The 17876-nt window shown below is 54.1% G+C and overlaps 1 protein-coding gene across 8 annotated transcripts in view; it reads left to right on the top strand.

Annotated features, from left to right (window-relative positions):
• The first annotated feature begins 199 nt into the window (after nucleotides 1-199).
• The window catches only part of MPHOSPH9 (M-phase phosphoprotein 9), a 39157-nt gene continuing 21480 nt past the window's right edge, over nucleotides 200-17876 (top strand). For 4 of the 8 annotated variants that reach the window (XM_045842593.1, XM_045842583.1, XM_045842630.1 and 1 more), the window contains exons 1-8: nucleotides 200-252; nucleotides 2335-2597; nucleotides 4915-5071; nucleotides 9626-9715; nucleotides 9929-10452; nucleotides 11528-11657; nucleotides 14803-14893; nucleotides 16410-16513. In XM_045842593.1, the coding sequence (XP_045698549.1) occupies nucleotides 2491-2597; nucleotides 4915-5071; nucleotides 9626-9715; nucleotides 9929-10452; nucleotides 11528-11657; nucleotides 14803-14893; nucleotides 16410-16513 (1203 nt within the window). In that variant the 5' untranslated portion in view covers nucleotides 200-252; nucleotides 2335-2490. Of the gene's footprint in view, nucleotides 253-2334; nucleotides 2598-4914; nucleotides 5072-6728; nucleotides 6869-9625; nucleotides 9716-9928; nucleotides 10453-11527; nucleotides 11658-14802; nucleotides 14894-16409; nucleotides 16514-17876 lie in introns of those variants that run through there. The other 4 variants (XM_045842613.1, XM_045842603.1, XM_045842621.1 and 1 more) reach the window with 3 other exon arrangements.

The raw sequence follows: 17876 nt of genomic DNA, 5'->3' as shown, positions 1-17876 counted from the left end.
TCGAGCTGCGAGACAGCCAATCAGGCTAGCGGATTTGACATAAGCCCCGCCCCACCCAGTTCTCAGGCGTCGTACCTCCCCCTACGGCCAGAGCAGAGGAGAAAGGGGGTAGGGGCGCGCGCCGCGGCTCGGTCGTCTCCGCCCCCTTCCTAGCAGCCAATCGTAGGCAAGGCGCCGGGCGCGCGCACGCTCCCCTAAGTTTAACGGTCGCGAGAGGCCGCTCGCCCGACCCTGAATTGGAACGGCGGCCAGGTAAGCGGCCGTCCGTTTGCGGGGACTGCCGGTCTCGGGGGACAGGGGACGAGACTTAGAAGACACGGCCTTAGAGGAGCCCCGAGTGTACTGAAGGGCTTAGGGCGAGGAAGACGGCGGCCACACGACGCACCGCACCCCAGTCCCCGGGCGTGTGGGGGCTTCGCCTGCGGCCGTGCGCCTTTTCTGGAGTCGGTGCCCTTGAGTGACACCCGCGGGGCCCAATCGCAGAGTGTCTCTCCCGGGGGGGGGGCGGGGGTCTCGTGGGATCTCCCCTCCCCCGCCCCCTTTTTTTGAGGAGGCGGCGCCCGTGCTCACTTTGGAAATCGAGACTGGAGTTAGTGGGACGGTGGCGTCCGTGCGGTCCACCGGCCGGGCGACGGCGTGGGTCCCCCCCTTGCCCGGCCGCGTTGACCCGAGAGCCCGCACCGGGGGCGGAGGGCTGGCCTCCCGACCTCCGCCGCCCGCTCCTCCTTCCCCGCCCGCCTCCCCGCGGAGCGGAGCTGCGCGCTAACTTACGGGGCATCCGCAGACCCCGACCGGCCGCTGCCTTTCCCCCCAACTCCCTTTTTTTTTTTTTTTTAACTAGTGGGAAGGGGGACCCAAAGCGTCCTATTTTGTTGCCGTGAGATATAAAAATGTTGTCCGTGCTTCTACTTACTTGCATGAAGTTTTCTTTAAAAAAAAAATTTTATTTTTGCGCCTTGTGTCTCGGGCTGTCCCCCTCCCTTCAAGCCCCCCCCGCCCCCCCCCCCGATGGAGAGACACCACTGCGTTTCGGGCGGTTTTCCGCCTGGACCCACCGCATCCGGATGATCTCAGCCGGGAAAGAGGAGACGGGTGGCGGGTCCTCGTCCCTAGAGAGAGACGGAGCTTGTGTTCTTCTGGGCGAAGAGCACGGTGATTTGCATCCCGGCATTTTCGGTGCCAGCTGGAAGGCGCAGCCCCCGGCGTTTTCAATACCCCGTTTGTCGTGGCCGATGGGCCGACGCCGCTGGGGAGGGACCCACGGAGCTGCGTCCGGTTGCCCTTGGCGCTCACCTGTCCCCGGGGGCCGGGGGCCCTTGATGAGATGACGGTTTCGGAGCTGTGCTCTGTCACACCAGGCCCTAGCGAGTGGGAGCCCAGGGGAACCGGAATGCTAGACGATTTTTCTCTGTTTCGTTCCCTGAACTTCCTGTTTTGTAAGCAGCATAGGTTTTCTTTTTCTGTTGCTTTAAAAAAAATTTTTTTTTGGTAACGCATGAATTTCCTAAGAAGGGGGTGCACTGGAAAAGCCAATATGCCTGTGTACGCCTAACGTCAGTTCAGTTTTTGTGGGTCTGGCAAATAGTTTATTTTTAAAGAAGTAACGGGTGCACCCAGTACAGAGGCTGTGTAGTGCAAATGCGCTCCTTCCGCCACCGCCTCCCAGCAGAGGGAAACAGTCGCGGTCAACAGTTTAACTGGCTGTTTTCAATTCCAAGTTAGATTCTAAGTAGTTCACCTTCGTCTATTCACTGTATGAACCAACAGGCAAGAATTCATTAAACGGAGGAGGCGTGTAAGTATTCCAAAGGTTACCTAGTAACATTGTGTCTAGAACCTTGATTATTCAACATATACAATTCTGCAACGTTACCTGGAAAAGATAATGCTATTTTGCAAATCACCTTATTGTAGATTTTAAAATTGAGATCCAGTTCACATACCATAACATTCATTCTCTTAAAGTGTACAGTTCATTGGTTTTTAGCATATTCACAGAGTCGTGCAACCATCACCACCCTCTGACTCCAGAACTGTCACACTGTAGCCTGTGCGTCCACATTGTAGCAGGTCTCCGTGCTTCCTTTCATTCTTGCTTTTTCTTCATTGCTTTTCATGGCTGAGAAAGGCCCCTTTATGTGGGTCAGCACGCTTGTCCCCCCAGCCACCAGTCGGCGGGCGTCCGGGTTGTGTCTGCATGTCGGCCCTCAGGAGTGCCGCTGCGCTCCTCAACGCGGCTTCTCTAACGGGGCCGAGGCCTCCAAAATCACTGCAAGGGGATACTTGCCAGGTTTAGTGGCTTTTCAGTAGTACCTTTTTCCCCATTCATTTCAGACTCTTGGGAACTTAGGATATTTCACGGTTCTGAATGGGAGCAGCCGAAAATGCGTGTAGACGACGAAGCCTCTGAAGACGACTCGGACTCGGTTTCTTCGCACGGTGAAAGAGCCTGCGCTTTCAAATAAGGGGGCGTAACGACTTCTGTGCGCTATGGAAGGTTTTGACTTGGTGAAACCCTTACAAAAAACTCCATCTTCTGTAGAATTTGATATAAAAAATTCTCCCTACTCTCTTGGACTGAACTTAAATACTAATAGGTAAGAATAGGATAGATAGACTTTTTAAAAACTATATTAACAAATCAGAATAAATTTATTTGCATGGATTACCAATTCAAATAGTGTCATGGTTACTGATTTGCATTAAAAACAAACAAACAAAATAAACAAACAAAATCAGGAACTGTTGAGGGACAGGTAAGAAGAGTTTAAGCCCACTCAGGGTTTTTTATTTCTGCCAGAGGTGTGTACTTTTGCACGGGGATTATTGTGAAAAAGGACTTGTTTTTGCCAGTCATAGTGTTCTTACACTTTTTTGTTCTCAGTAAATTACAAGAATATTTTAAAAATTTAGTTGCCTAAATTGTTTCTGCATTTTTAAGTTATGACAAATAATGTTTACTATTGCAGAACTCGCTCACCAGTCTGGAAAGTAGCAATTAAAGTTGAATGCCAGGAAGTAAGCAAGAAAACAAAACAAAAAACCAGACTAAGTTGAAAAGTAGATGCTGTTGAACACTGCATTTTTAAAAAGAGATTTTGCTTATTTTTAGAGAGAGAGGAAAAGAGGAAGAAAGAGGGAGTGAAACATCAATATGTGGTTGCCTCTCGTGCACCTCCTCCTGGAGACCTGGCCCTCGACCCAGGCATATGCCCTGACTGGGAATCAAACCGGCAACTCTTTGGTTCACAGGCTCAGTCTGCTGAACCATACCAGCCAGGGCTGTTTCTTTTTAAACTGTAACACCTTTAGTTTGTTTTTAATCAGAGCCTGTTTATTCTGATTTGGTACGTAGCCTGACAAGCTTGATTATTTAGTTTCTAAATTTACAGGAGCTTAAAAACAGCAAAGAGATAGGTACTATCTGTCTCTTTGTGAAGAGCAGGCTGAAAGTGAATACAGCAGTGAAAACAGCAGGCTGGGGCCCACTGGTAAAGGGGCAGATGCCTCTGCACACAGCAGGGCTTGGAACAACCATGCCAGGTGAAGTAGGCCCGGCAGTAAAAGAGAAATAGCACATGATCTCGTCCTAGGAGGACCCGCACGGACAAGCATGGAGACACGGAACAGACTGACGGGGAGGGGAGGGGAGGCATGGACAACTGCGTGGGGGGAGCGGGGGGGGGTGGGTGGAAGAGGGCAAGGGGGGAAACACGGGGACAACTAATAGAATAACAAAAAAACTGTAAGAAAAAGAAATGGTGCATTATAAATTTCTTTAAAAACTTGTTCATTCTCTGCCTTCCTCAGGAGGAGTTTAAGACAGCTTATGGAAATGTATACAATAAAAGGAGGAAGCGTAGTTAAAGTGGGGTGAAGGGGGAACAGGTGTGGGAAATGGCCCCGAGGGGGTGTCTGCGGAGGTCACCTGGGCCCCGTGGCTGAAAGTCGGCCACTGTTTTGTTTCCTGTGTTGCTCCGTGGGCCCTTGGGAGCCTGTTTGTAGGAGAAAACCCTTGTAGAACCTTCTAGAACCTTCTAGTGTTTGCTGGGAGGAACCTAAGTGTTCCTTTCTAATGAAATTGGTAACAACCTGCCTCCCTTTTCACTGTGACTGCAGTTAAATTGGCCAGAATTAAACTTAATAGAAACCTCTTATGGACAACATATTCCGTCCTTCTTTCCCTTGAATTTTTGTTGATTTTCTTTGATCCTAATTCTGTTTTGCCGTTATTTTCATTAGTGTCCACTCTGTTACAAATTCTTTGTGAAACAGTATCAATAAAGAAGTGAAAATGGAATTTAAATAAATTTTAATGTCCTTAATTATGCCTCTTGTGCTTTTATAAAACAAGTTCTCCTGGAAAGAATCGGTGGTGTTTTACACCCTGAATAGGCTAAATTCGTCCTGGATATTTGCTTCTAATGTGCTTGGCACAACTTTTATTCAGAGATGTGCAGAGATAAGCATCCGCTTATCACACCCAATTAGAGGATCCAATTAACAGGACTCGGCTGTCTCCCTGGGCAGCGGCGAGAGAATCTCCACGACCATAAAGAGCAGCTCTCACAGTGGAGTAAATAATCCCCGGCAGTAATTCAGATCGCCGAAGCTGGAGATGTTTCTTATTACTTAGCAGAAACTTTTATTTTCTGTTGGTACTTCCGAGTGGTCTCTCACTGTTGAAAAAGGCCTTTCTGTTGTGTTCTTGAAAAAAATTAAATGCTGCCTGTCTTTTTACGGCTATTTTTCTTTTGTGGACAAACTTGGGATCAGATTTTCAACAAATGAGGTGCCATTAAGAAGGATTAAATGTCAGTGGTTTTGTACTGCTCTGCTAAATCTTGAACTGCTGAATTATTCAGCTCGCTGGTAGGATGAAGGAAACCATTTGAATTATTTATGTTTCAACAGAAGTAGTCCCCACCTTAGTACAAATGGGGTGTCCTCTTTCTCAGGGAAGACCAGACCGTCCGCGAGTCCAGGCAGCGCTGAAGCCCCGGCCCCTTGGATGCGCGAGCCCCAGCGCAGCGGGCGCACCGACCCGGGCCCGTGGGAAAACTGCTGCGAGGTATCTCGTCCTGTTCTGTTTTGGTTTGGGGACTGTAAAGTAACGATAAACATGCCTCCACTAAACTACTGAACTCTAAATTATTAGAAATTTATGTCCTGAAGAGCATGACACTGACGTGACTGCTGAAGCGACCGAGTGTGTGGACTGGGTGATGACACTGGATGCATGTGAGATCCACGGCGATCCACAGGGTGTCTTAACAATATCTCCGAGATTAGACTCACCAAGTTGTATTTTGGGTGTGAACTGAAGTGTCTTTGTTCGGAGACGTCGGAAGTTATTAATGCCATCGTGGATCAGGATGTGTTAAGTAGCTAACACGGGGTTGTGGTCATTTTGAGAAACTTAAGTTAGAGCATTCCAAAGGCTTTTATAAGTTAAGGCTTCTACACTGAGTTACGCTGAGTTTTCAGGGCAGTGGTCCATAGGTTAAATTGTGATATAAAAACTTAGTTAAGAGAATGTTTTGTATGTACACATTTTGCTTTGTGGAATAATGCCCAAGATAGACTTTTCCAAGGCTAGATTTGGGAATGCTTAATAGAAATGTATAAAACATTATTGTTAAAGTCTTTATTTGGAGTGTAGGAGATTTTGTTTTAAATGCTAATCATACCTTTAGAATCATAACTTTTTAGTCATTTATTTTGAGAGAGAGGGAGAGGAAGGGAGACAGAGGGAGATACGGACTCGTCCCACTTACCCGTGCAATCATCGGGTGCTTCTTGTATGCGTCCGGACTGGGGATCGAACCCGCAGCCCTGGCGTATCGGGACAACACTCTAACCAACTGAGCTACCCAGCCAGGGCTAGAACAATAATTTGTGTTGTTTTTTTCCATGTTTAGTAATGATTGACTACTTAATTTTTGTAATGCAGGCATGTAATTGATTATTCAGTGAAGAGTTTCTTAAGATATTTTTTACTTTGGCAGAATATGAAATACTCTTTTGGCCATTTCAGTAACATTTCTCAAATTTGTTTTGTGTGTTTTATAGTATTTTTGTTGGCTACAAAAACAAAAGCCTCTGATGGAGCGTTTAGTGTAGGGTTTTAGAAAGAGTGCGAGGGCCAAGGACTGCTCTGCCGCCGGCGCGGGGCTGACCTCCGTGTCACCACCCGAAGCCTTCGGCGGACAGCACCACAGGAGGTCTGGTTTCCCCGTGAACGTGCGAGCCGGCTTTTTCTTTTCGTGGAAGCCTGTCTCCTGCGGTTCTTAAATGTGTTGCTGCTTCACTTCGGGAAGATCGTTTTGATTCAGCTGGAAAGAATCTTTAACGCATTTGCATAGAAATGTTGTACTTTCATAGTCTTTTAAGTGCTTGCTAATATTTCTGTGATTCTGAGACTTTCCCCCCAGTTTCACATTTGTAAGAAATTCTCAAAGCAAGGGGGGTAGGACTGAGGGTGGGTGGAGCGGGGGAAAGTAGTGGTGGGGAAATGGAGACAACTGTATTTGAACAACAATTAAAAAAGATTTATAAAGCACATCATTAATTTGTTTTAATTGGTTCATCATGTTAACTAGCACTGCTGATAATATATAACAGTGATGCCATCTATCATTTATTGTCTGTTTGCTGGACATTCTTGCGGCCGCTTTTTGGCAGTGGCATGTGCCTTTATTAGAGCCAAAGCCTTCTCTTTACAACAGTTGAAAAAATAACACGAACAGTCCTGGCCGGTATCTCAGGCGGTTAGAGCACCGTTGTAACACGCCAGGGCGGCGGACGGGTCCGCGGTCAGGGCACGTGCAAGAAGCAACCAGTGACGCATGAGCGAGTGAGACAGCAGGTCTGTGTTTTTCTCTCTATCCCTTCGTCTCTCTCTAAAATCAGTGAAAAATAAAATAATATGAACAGAGCATCCTGAAGTGAAATTTACAGATACTATAACCTGCCTGCACCTACTTGAAAAACCATCGTGTCCGAAGTGTGCTGTAAAGGAGGGATGGAAGTGGTTTGTGATAAGATCTTGGCTGTTGCAGTAGATAAAGACGCCTGTCCCCACAGGAGGCCACCTGGTGCCCGCTCCTGTGCGGACTCGGCCTGAGGCGGCTGCTCCCAACAGGCTGGGCACCGCTGAGTTGCACCGACGGCCCAGGACTGCAGCCGGTGACCGGATTCTGAGACGGTGGCCCGGTTCTGGTACAGTTGTGAAACTGAGTCTTAGTAGGCGCATTCCTGGACAACTTGGTGATTTGAAACTGCAAAATAATAATGGTTTTTATAATAAAAAATGGCCACAGGGCAACCCTTCCTGGTGGGGCGGTCCTGTGGTTCGCATCTCTGGGCCCAGCCCACTGACACTAGTAGCGACCCCCCAGCCTTGCGACTGCCGTGACCTCACACGTGTCTGCGATGCCCTTTCCCCCCAGACTGCTGCTTTATGTGCACCCTGCTTAGCTCTGGGGCTAATCCTGGCCCTCTCTGAGCAGGCGTCCCATTTGGTGAGTCGGGAAACTGAGGCACAGACAAGTGAGACTTCCTTGTTCAGGACCACACAGGCCGAGGGGAGCGCTGAGAGTCAGGCCCAGGAGGTCGGGGCCTGTGGGGTGGGTGCCAGGCCGGCCTGCGGGCTCCCCTTCTGGCCGTGGCACCCACAGACCGCCTGCAGGAGAACGCCGGCCAGGTGCCCTTTTCCTACGACCGGGCGGGAGATGCAGGTGGTGGTGATTATTTTGGCTTGAAATGACTAATAGCCCTTTTTAATGGTTAAGTGACTAATGTTGTTCACTGCATTTATAATGTTCTTAAATTTATTTAAAGTTAAAATACTAATGATAAAATCTGCCTAGGAAGAAGAAATCCTGCACTAATTTATATCCTGAGTAAGCTCTATTCATCTGTATCCTAAGTGAGGAAATGAAAATAAGGATGTGATTAGTTATCTTTTTTGTTATGTCAATTGTTATTCTGTCATTATTGTAATTTAGTTTCATGTGAATAGTAACTTTATCGGGTTAAAAATAACCCCTAATGTGTTGCTTGGGTTTCATGTAGCTTAATAAGAAAACTGTTGCTTATTTCTGTGTCTTTGAACTGCTCTAAGATAGTTTATATCACAGGTAAGTCGGGACCATAAGGAACGTAGTTTGATCTAGCCTGCCTTGTCTTGCAGTTAGCTGATTTGGAATGGACACTTCCTATCAGTGCATTCATAGTTTGTTTTCAAGGTTTCCTTTTCCAGCCCTGAGGCCCCTGCTTCCCCGAACACTGTTACACAGGTTTCAGCCTGACCCCGCTCCGTTAGGGCTCTCTGAGCGGCTTCGCCCTCAGCGGGCAGGGCCTGGGCCGTGCAGCCTGCGGGGCCAGGAGAAGGCCGGCTGCACGCGCACAGTCTCCGCGCACCTCGCGGTGTCCCGGAGTGCCCGCCCGTTCCTGGGCCGTGTCCTCGGGCGCTGCAGCCTGAGCGGGGCAGGGACGGGCCCGAGCGGGGAACACCGCGGGCAAGGCCATCCCCTCTGAGTGTGGCCAGTGCCGTGGAGGAGGTGAGCAGGGTGACGAGGGGGAGAGGAGCTGTTAGGACGGTGTGGGAGCGCTCCGTAAAGGTGGCAGCCGAGCTGGGGTTGCAGGAGCAGAGGACGCCGGCGTGTTCGGGGCCGGGAGAGAGTTCTCCAGGCAGCAGCCCAGTAAGAATGGAGCTTTCGAGGTGGGGGACAGATGGGCATGTCCAGCGGGGCAGAAAGAAGCCCGGGAGTTTGGTGTGTATTGAGCAAGGGGGAGAGGGCCACGAGGGGAAGCTGGGAGGTGAGGAGAGGCTGGGAGGCGTGTCCGGGCCAGGTCGCACGGGCCCAAGAGGCTGACAGGAGAGAGGGTGGATGGAGCCCGACAGGGCGGCCCCTGGTCCGCTCTGCGGATTACCGCGCCGGGCCGCTGCTGAAAGCACGCGGCCTCGGGCTGTCTCAATCTGGGAGGCCTGCGTCCTGCCGCGCCCCGCTCAGTCTCGCTGCGGGGCTGCCGGCTGCCCCCGGGAGCGGGGCAGGCCGGGCCTGAGAGAGACTGGGGGGGGCTGGCGCTCAGGCTGCGCGGGGGTCTGCAGTCGTTTCTCACCCCTTTCCCGCTGCCGTGCTTTAAGGCGCGCCAATGTCTGACTTCTGAAAGCGGTCTTTACTTTAAGAACGATAAGTTAGGGGTTAAAATCTCATAAAACCCAGTGATTTCTTGTTTTAAGGTGTGGGACTCTCTTTTGGGTACCAGTTAGTGTTGAAGAAAACCGTTGGCAGTTACAGGGAAAGCAAGAGGAACCTGCAGAGCATACAAGGTGCCTGCCTGCTCTTGACGGTTCTGAACTGGCAGCAGAGAACACCCAACGCAGAGCCCCTTTGAGAAGGGGGACTTGCCCAGACCTCCCCCCCACCCCGAGAAAGGGTACCCGAGCCTACATCCTGGTATTTTTGCATTAAGTGTGGTCTCATGGCTCTGTAACTCAGCTTACAAATTTTACATTAGAAACACGTTTTTTAAAAAGGCCCTCTCCCACTGGAGTGATTTTTCTGTGAAATATTAGGTTAACAATGATTTTTAACTAAAATATTGTATCATTTAATAGGCCAGGTGGTTACAACTATTCAGTTTGGTGGAAAGACAGTGCCAAGAACAGATAGCCGCCCAGCAGGAGCAGTTCCACAGCCAAGTTCAAGTAAGTCGTTTACACCGCGCCTCATTTTGGAGTTGGGGTTTGCAGAGGCGCCGTGAGGACTTAACACCCGTCGGGTTTACCCATTGAAGAGAAAGTGTGCGAGTTGTCTGTAGAGCCACAGCATGTTTTGGACACAGCTTTTGTAACATTTGTTTATAAAAATGTGACGTTCAATATGCCTTCTTACCTGGACCTGTGACTTTCCATTTCCAGCGGATACAGGAGGAAATAAGACGTTTAGTCAAGTCACAGAGCAGCGGTGCTTCGTGGGCTTCCTGTGACGGAAGGTCTTTGAATGAACAGATCCCTCCAGAGAGGCACATGGGTTTTTTTTCTGAAAACAGGGACAGAAATGACTCTGTTCTCAGTTACCCAAAGTCGAAAGAACCTGAGATGCAGCAGGACACACCTGCGTCGCAGCCGGACTGCAGCGTGGACAGCAGCTCGGTGAGCAGTGGCTATGGGACCTTCTGTGTCTCGGAACTGAATGCCCACAGATCGAAGGGCCCCCCAGAGTTCATGGAGCCCGGGGCGGCCTCCGCCGGGCAGCGCGGGGCGCCCGCCGTGCGGGCCTCCTCCCCCGTGGACAGTGCGAGGAACAAGTGTTTCTACATTCACGCCGCCGAAGAGTTTGGTGCCTCCTCAAAGGAAGGTGTTCCCATTTTCCCTGGTGAATTCGAGCACAGCTTCCTTGGCGAAAGTAAGGTTTCAGAAGCATACTGCGGAAGAACAAATAGGTGAGTAGAATTTCTGCATCATTTGAAGGGAGTTTTACTTGTTTATTACACTTAGAATCTAGTCAATAAAGTTCCTTTTAGTCGGACTGGAACAGAATGAGAGTGTTTGAACACTGGTCAGTGTTGCCGAGGTCTTTGTTAGTGCCTGGGGAAGCGGAAACACACGGAGCGTGTCAGGTGCTGCTGACGCCGGCCCCTCCCGTCCGCGGCAGTGGAGGACTGCTTACCGCTCCGGGGGCGGGGGGGGGGGGGGGGACCTCGCCAGAGCCAGCCGGGTCTGCTCCGTCTTCTGCTGGTCACTGCGCACTTGCGGAGAACGGCGGGGTGGGACTGGATCGACGGAGGGCTTTTGTCGCCCGCTCATGTAATCGGAAACCAAAAGTTACACGCGGCAAGGAGCATTTTTCTCAGTCTGTTGAGACCTTGCTTCCAGACATGTCCTCTGTTTGGCGCAAACAAGCTCTTGTTTAAAGATTTACACACAGACACACTCAGTTTTGTGTTTTCTGTGTGTTAGAAGGGATTTGTAAGTTCAGTGACATTTTGATCGATCCAGGGACTTTGTAAAGGAAACTGTAGCTGAATGTCCATAAGAGAAAAAATCATTTAAAATTGTGCAGTTTCCCCGAGCTCTGCAGTTTCCCGTCTCTGAAATGTGTCATCTGCGGGTGTGAGCCTCAGCTCCTGCGTTGTGCACCACAACGTAACTTGTGCACCAGCCTTGTGCACGCACAACGTAACTTGTGCACCAGCCTTGTGCACGCACAACGTAGCTGCTGGCCACGCAACGATTAGTGTCTGTGCTTCCGCCGCAGACGAGGGTTGCGATGTGGCTTTGTTCCGCTCCCTGGCCACAGACCAGGTGGACTATTGGTCACCGTTAGCCTTTCCGCTCCCTCCGCCTCCGGTGACGAGAAGCTGGAAAGGACGTTCCGGGGAGTCCCCAAGCTTCCGCCCCCTTGGCTGTCGGGGAACAGCTCTGGGCTCTGTCCGCGGCTGGGGACCCGCGGGACCTGCGGGACCCGCGCGCGCTCAGTGGAGTGCCTGAGGGGCAATCTCGCTCGCTCTCTGCCAGCAGCAAAGCTGTCACGTCGTGGGCCCAGAAGCCGAAGAAGCAGAGCCACCTGAGGGGCGCGCGTGCGGAGGAGGGGCGTCCCACGGCCCCGCGAGGGAGCGAGCAGGCCCAGCCGGCGCCCGCGGAGAAGGTAGGTGACAGTGGTTGGCCCGCCTGCCTCCCCGCAGGGCGAGCTGCCTGCTCGCGGCACAGCTGTCCGTGCCCTCTCTCTCGGGCGTTAATTTGTTCCTCGACCCGCCTTCCTTCCTCGTCACAGAGGGCTGGGAGCCACGATTCGCTCTCCGCGCTGGTTCTTTCCCAGACATCAGAACCAGTGAGGGATCAAATACTAAAAAACCCGAAGTGTTTTATAGAGGCCCTGATTCTTTTTCTACTGCAGAGGTTCACATTTAACCAGAGAGTGATTGATTTAGTTGTTTAAAAAACGTCAAGTAATTTGTCCCACTCTTAAGTTGTAAGACGTAGTGCTGAATGTCTGAAGGCTTTAAGATGCCTTTATATAAAAGTGTTGAAGTTTGGCCAACCGAATTCATACTCTAGTCCAGATTGTGAGACATTCGGTGTTTAACTTCTGCTGATACAGTAGCTGCTTTCATTAAAGAGTTAAAGACACTAAGTTTTAAACATCTTAAAAGCCCTTCTGGCCTGGATTATCACAGAGGAACGTTGTTTGGTGTAGCACATTGAAGTTGGAGAATCAGGTTTCTTTACGAACTTGGTGCCTTTACAAACTGGCCGTGTCTTGACAAGCTGAGTCAGGCTTTCCGTCAGCCGGTGACAAGGACGACTGGACAGGAGTCCCGAGAAGACAGTCGCTTGGCCTTCGGGAGGCCTGTTCGTTCCTCTTTTCTTTCAGTACATTGCCGTTCTGCAGCCCTTGGCGCTCGGACTCCCTGACACCACCAGCCCTGAGCCTCGGCGTGTGTGGGGGAGGGGCGTGGAGAGGGGGGCTGCGGGGAGCTCCCGGGGGCTGCGGGGGAGCTGTGTCCCAGCTCGCATGCCGCCCAGGTGCAGGGCCCTTGCTTGGTGTGAGCGCACGGCAGCGCCGGAGACAGGGCGGCAGCTGTTTTCAGGGCAGGAGGGGGCGGGAGGGGACACTGTCCCCAGACGGACAGGTCCTTCCCCTCTGTTCTCCCCTTGCCTGGGTCGCAGCCTGTGGATACGCCCTCCTCTGCGAGCGCCGGGGTGGTGGTGGGAGCTCGGCGGAGTCCCAGGCTGAGCCTCCTGTGTCTTCTGTCACTGCAGTTCAGTGTTGGTCCTTGTACCCAGTGGTTTCCAAACCTTGCTGCCCCTTGGAGACGTCCGAGGAGCTTAAGAAAATCTGCTTGCGACCCCAGGCGGTCAGCCCTTGGTGGTGCAGGTGTGACTTGTGAGCTGGGAGGTCGGTTGTCCCTGGCGGTGAGGCTGGCGACCCACTGGCCCCGCCTGGTCCTCGCCCACTGGGCGGCGGAGAATCGGCCGCAGCAGCCGCGACGCCCGGGAGGCCTGCCTGGGCCTGCACGGGGAGGGGCGCTGTGTGGAGGGGGCGTCCCCTTGAGTGTTTCCTTCTCTTTGATCATCTCCTGGATACGTTTTATTTTTCATCTCTTTTTTAAGGTGAATGATGGTTTTGGCATTAAATCATTAGGGGAAATTACGTTTCTGTGCTTTTTCTGAGTTTTAAGTGATTTTCAGATAATGTGGTAGATGAGTCAAAGGTCCACAGCCGACATGCATTCTTACCTGTGTAGTTCTGAACCGGAGTCTGTGGGACTTCCCTTTTATTTCATCTTTCTCTCCTCCCGTTGTTTTTTCTAGGTTCAGTCTAGACCAGGGGATCCTTTTTTTAAAAAAAAAGATTTTATTTACTTATTTTTAGAGAGGGGGAAGGGAGGGAGAAAGAGGGGAAGGGAGACATCATGTGTGGTTGCCTCTCGCATGCCCCCTACTGGGGACCTGGCCTGCAACCCAGGCATGTGCCCCGGCTGGGAATCGAACTGGTGACCCTTTGGTTCTCAGGCCGGCACTCAGTCCACTGAACCACACCAGCCAGGGCTAGACCAAGGGATCCTTACGCTCAGAATTCTCGCAGGATCTGAGGTTTGTTCTAACACTTTTGGTAGTTTGTCTGGGGCACTAGGTGCTCTCGGGCGCCTCTTGAAACCTTCCTGAAGCCCCAGTCTTTGTTTCCTCGCTGCTCTGCCTGGGACAGCTGTGTGGTCCCCACACCCCGGCTGGGTTTTCGGGTGAAGGGCCTTCCACGTTGCCCCTGCTTTCCGTTCTCACGCACGGCCAGGCCTGCTCGCTGCAGCCGCCTCCGATTCCTGAGGGGTTCAGGGGGCTTGGGGGCAGCGTGTCGGGCCAGCCCCCTGCCCACTGTGGGCAGCGCCCGAGGTCACTCCTCAGAATCGGAAGAAGAGAGCTGTTCCTGGGCAGTGTTCACTTAGTGGGCGCCCGTCCCCTCGTCCTGGCCTTCCCAGGCCTGAGACGGGACAGGAGTTGGGACGGGTGGGCGTTTCAGTGAGGCAGAAGGTGGCCCGGGGGTTTCTCACCGAGGAAGAAGGGGCTGAGCGGCGACTCAGGAGGCAGAGGGGAGGCTCCGCCTTCCTCCTCGGCAGGTGGGGCGGCGTCGCCTCGGGGGCTGTCCCCTCTGCCCCGCTGAGGGCAGGCTTCCGCAGGCGCTGATGGTCCGCCGGTGGGGGACCGAGAAATCTCCCGCCGCCGCGGTCCCCTCGCAGGCCCCTCCCCGGAGCACGGTTCCTGGGGCCCCGTGCCGGGCTGCCGGCGGAGAGACGGGCTCAGGGCCTCGTCGGGCCTGGTGCCGAGCGTCCGTCTGAGCCCCTTCTGGGCCCGGCTGCCGCCTGTCTGAGCGCAAGAGGCCGTCACCGACTAGAGTTCGCGCCGGTCATTGCCGGTGGTTTCCAGAGTTGGCTTGATGTATTACACTTGAACGATAAAGTGAATTAGTGTATAGCTCTTACATGGATTTTCATACCGAAAGACTTTACCTCTGGGCACCTTGAATTTCGTTTGGAATTATAAAGCATAAATGCATTCGCATTCCGAACTCACTGGGTGGTGCCTGCTCCCAGCGCGTTCCTGCCGGCTCCGCGGAGACCCGCGTGACCTCCTGTCGGTCGTGTAGCAGCGGGGACTGCTCACTGCGAGCGCAGCCGTCTGGCTTCTCGGGGCCAGAGGGCCAGCGGGTCCTCTGTGCCCGAACCTCCGGCAGGCGCCGCCCGGGGCTGGCCCCGGGGCGCCCCGCCGCCGCTCACAGCTGTCCCTGTCCTTTGCAGTCGGAGCTCGCTGCCGCCTCGCCGCCCCGTGCTTTCTACCTCCGCGAGCCGGACGGGAGCCCGGGCTCTTGGCTGTCGGAGGCAGGACCAGGTACGGGCACTGATGCTCTCAGAGGGGTTTGTTCACGCATGTCCAACCCACCGCATCTCCCCGCGGGTGAGGACCGCGGGCAGTGAGCGGGGTGCCTCCTGTCGGCGCCCCCCCCCCCCCCGTGTCGCCCCTCTGGCCGCTGGGCCTCCCTCCTGGGGGTCCCAGAGCTGTGAGCACCGATGGTGTGCTCCCACGGCTGTTTCAGCCCGCCCAGAAGTCCTCTCAGCGTCCTCCAGGCGCCTCAGGACACTGAAGAAGTGCGGGCCCTCCGTGCGCCCTTCTCCCCTCCCTGTGGCAGCCTCCGTCTCGTTCTGACGGCTTCACACTGTGACTCCCTTTGCCACGTCCCTCCACCCATTTCGTCAGAGGGATTAGCTGTGCCTTTTGAAAATGGCCCAACTCCACCCACGTGCACTCTGACACCCTGTCGTAGAGCCTGTCATCTGTCCTGGGCTGCTGCAGCCTCCTGACCAGCCTCCGGCACTTGGCACTTGGCATCCGTGCTGCCTGCTCCTTTGTGCGGACGAGCCAGGTCACATGACCTCTCTGCTCCAAACGCTAGTTCCGCTTCCCTTAGAGGACGGCGAGCCCTCGCAGGGGCCCAGCCGGGACCGCCCTCTCTGCGGCTCCCTCCCGGTCTCTGCTCAGCCGGAGCTGCTTGCTCACTCGCCGATGGGTTCTCACTCGGGGCTGTCCAGCCCTCAGCCTGTGGGCCTGTGGGCTGGACACAAAATCGTGAATTTACTTAAAGCCTTTTTTTTTTTTTTTGCTCATTAGTTTTCATTAGTGTTTGTGTATTTAACGTGTGGCCCGAGACAGCTCTCCTTCCAGTGTGGCCCAGAGATGCCAAAAGGTTGGACACCCCTGTCAGGGCTGTTGCATCGGCGGCTTCCTGTGCCTGGAATGCTCTTGCCCTCTATGGGACTGCCTCGCGGGCCTCACAGACGGCGACCAGGCTGGCTCCTTCCTAATCGTGACCCTCGCCATGAGGGTCATCCGCTTGACCCCCGTTCAAAGAGAGCACCTGCCACCCCACCCCCAAAATTTTTCCTTCTCTTCGATACTAAGTTCGCCCCCCGAGGGTTCCCCACTCTCTGACTTACCGTACGCAGTGTGGGATGTGCTCACCGTTCAGGTTGCAGTCCGCCCGCCCCCCACCCCGTCCCCGCCCCGGCCCGGCACAGTAAATGCTCCATAAAGATTTCAGTTGCTGGATTTTTTCCATTGTTTTCATGTGAGTCTGTACTATTCCTAAAGAAATTGTCTTTAAAATTTTTGGCATTGTGCTAGTTGATCTTGACTGTGATACCATATTTTTGAAAGGTCCGGACCGTGAAGGTAGGACTCCCACGTGGTGGGGCTTTCTCCACGGGAGCCTCTCGCGCAGATTCCCCTTAGTCCACGCGGGCGGGCAGGGACTCCTTCCTTCCCGTGTCCCTGTCTCAGGCACAGCGCGCTGCGCCGGAGGCACGTTCGTTCCCTCTCCTCACTCCTCCCCTCCGTGTGCCGCCCGCAGGCCTGACCCCCTGGGGGCTGCAGGAGAAGGACCTGCCCCGCTCCGTGCCCGTGGCTGCAGACCCGCCCGCGGCCCCACCCTCCTCCGGAGTGTCGGCAAGCCAGGTAACTGGAAACCCGTGGGGCGTGTGCGCGTTAGCAGACGCGGGTGAGCCCTCGCTGTCGCGGTGCAGTCCGTAGTTTCCAGTTTCTGATAGAGAAACAGGCGTGGCCTCTCACCGTGGTCGCCTGCTCCCGGACCCTGTCCCTGTGTGGGCTTAGGGACGGGGCTGCGGAACGAGCGGGGTCGGACGTGCCCGGCACGTGCTCTGGGCAGTGCACGGAGGTGGTTCGTCCGGCTGTTCTAGACGCAGCAGCAGGTCCGCGGACACACTCCCCCGCTCTCAGGCCCGCTGGGCTTCCCATCCGTCCCTCTCCCGCGCCTCCGTGTGCACTCCAGCTCGGGGCCAGCCCGTGGGCGGCACTCACTCTCGCCCAGTGAGAGAAGTCAGTGTTCCCTTTCGGAGCACAGAAGCAAAACTCTCCAGTACGCTTACGTTGAGGGGCACACCTCGCGTCTGTGTTTTGACCGGGGGATGAGAGAAGAGTCGGCTGGGGAGAGGAGAGACCCAGTCACGGTGATGGAGAGCCGTGAGCCCCAGTGACAGGTGTGGGCAGACGCCAGCGGACCTGCAGACGTCGGAGGCCAGGGAGGGGCGGACACTGGCGCGTCCCCCCCCAGGAAGGGGGCCAGAGGAGGAACGGATGAACCCGGGGAGAACCCAGAGGAAGGGTGGGGACCTGAGACTGGGCGGGGCCGGGAGGCCGGGTGGGCTTTGGGACCCCGGGCTCCCTGGTGCTGCTTCCCCGACAGTCAGTCCTGAGTCCTGTGTCTGCGGGCTCTAAGGAGCCACCAGATCGATTTACGACTTCCTGTTTCATACGCCGTCAAGGAAAAAGCGTGCGGAGACGGGCACGGTGCTCTCTTACCACTCAGGATTTCTTTTTTCTTCTATAGAAAGAGCTTGTCATTAAACATAGATGTTTACCGCGTAAGCTTTGCCCATAGTGATGTGTGAACAGGAAAGTGTGGGTGAAATAAGTCGGCGAGAACTTCCCCGCCTGCAGGGGCTTGCCCTCCTCTCTCCACGACAGCGCCGGTCTCTGCGGTTCCCACGCTCCGTTTCCTTGGCGACTCGGCGTTTCTGGAGAAAAGCACCGGAAGCCTTGGTGCCGGGCCTCGCCCCACGGAGTGGTTCCCGGGGCCGGCCTGCCTCTGACTCCCGGGACAAGGGGGCGGGGGGCGCTGCTGCTCAGCGTGTCTGAGTCGCTGTCCCTTCCACAGCAGGTCCCGGGGGCTCCGGTGGAGCTCTGGGACACTTGTGCGGCCAGTTTCAATGGCTTTGGTAGTTGCTTATGAGCGGGCAGTGATGGTTACGCCCCACCGCCACTTGACTGGCCATAGTCGTAAGGTGCCGTGAATTACAAG

The sequence above is a fragment of the Phyllostomus hastatus genome, unplaced genomic scaffold, assembly GCF_019186645.2.
Source record: "Phyllostomus hastatus isolate PE091 unplaced genomic scaffold, TTU_PhHast_1.1 phas_contig_1162, whole genome shotgun sequence".
In the NCBI taxonomy this organism is placed as follows: Eukaryota; Metazoa; Chordata; class Mammalia; order Chiroptera; family Phyllostomidae; genus Phyllostomus; species Phyllostomus hastatus.
This window is presented reverse-complemented; position numbering and strand designations above follow the sequence as displayed.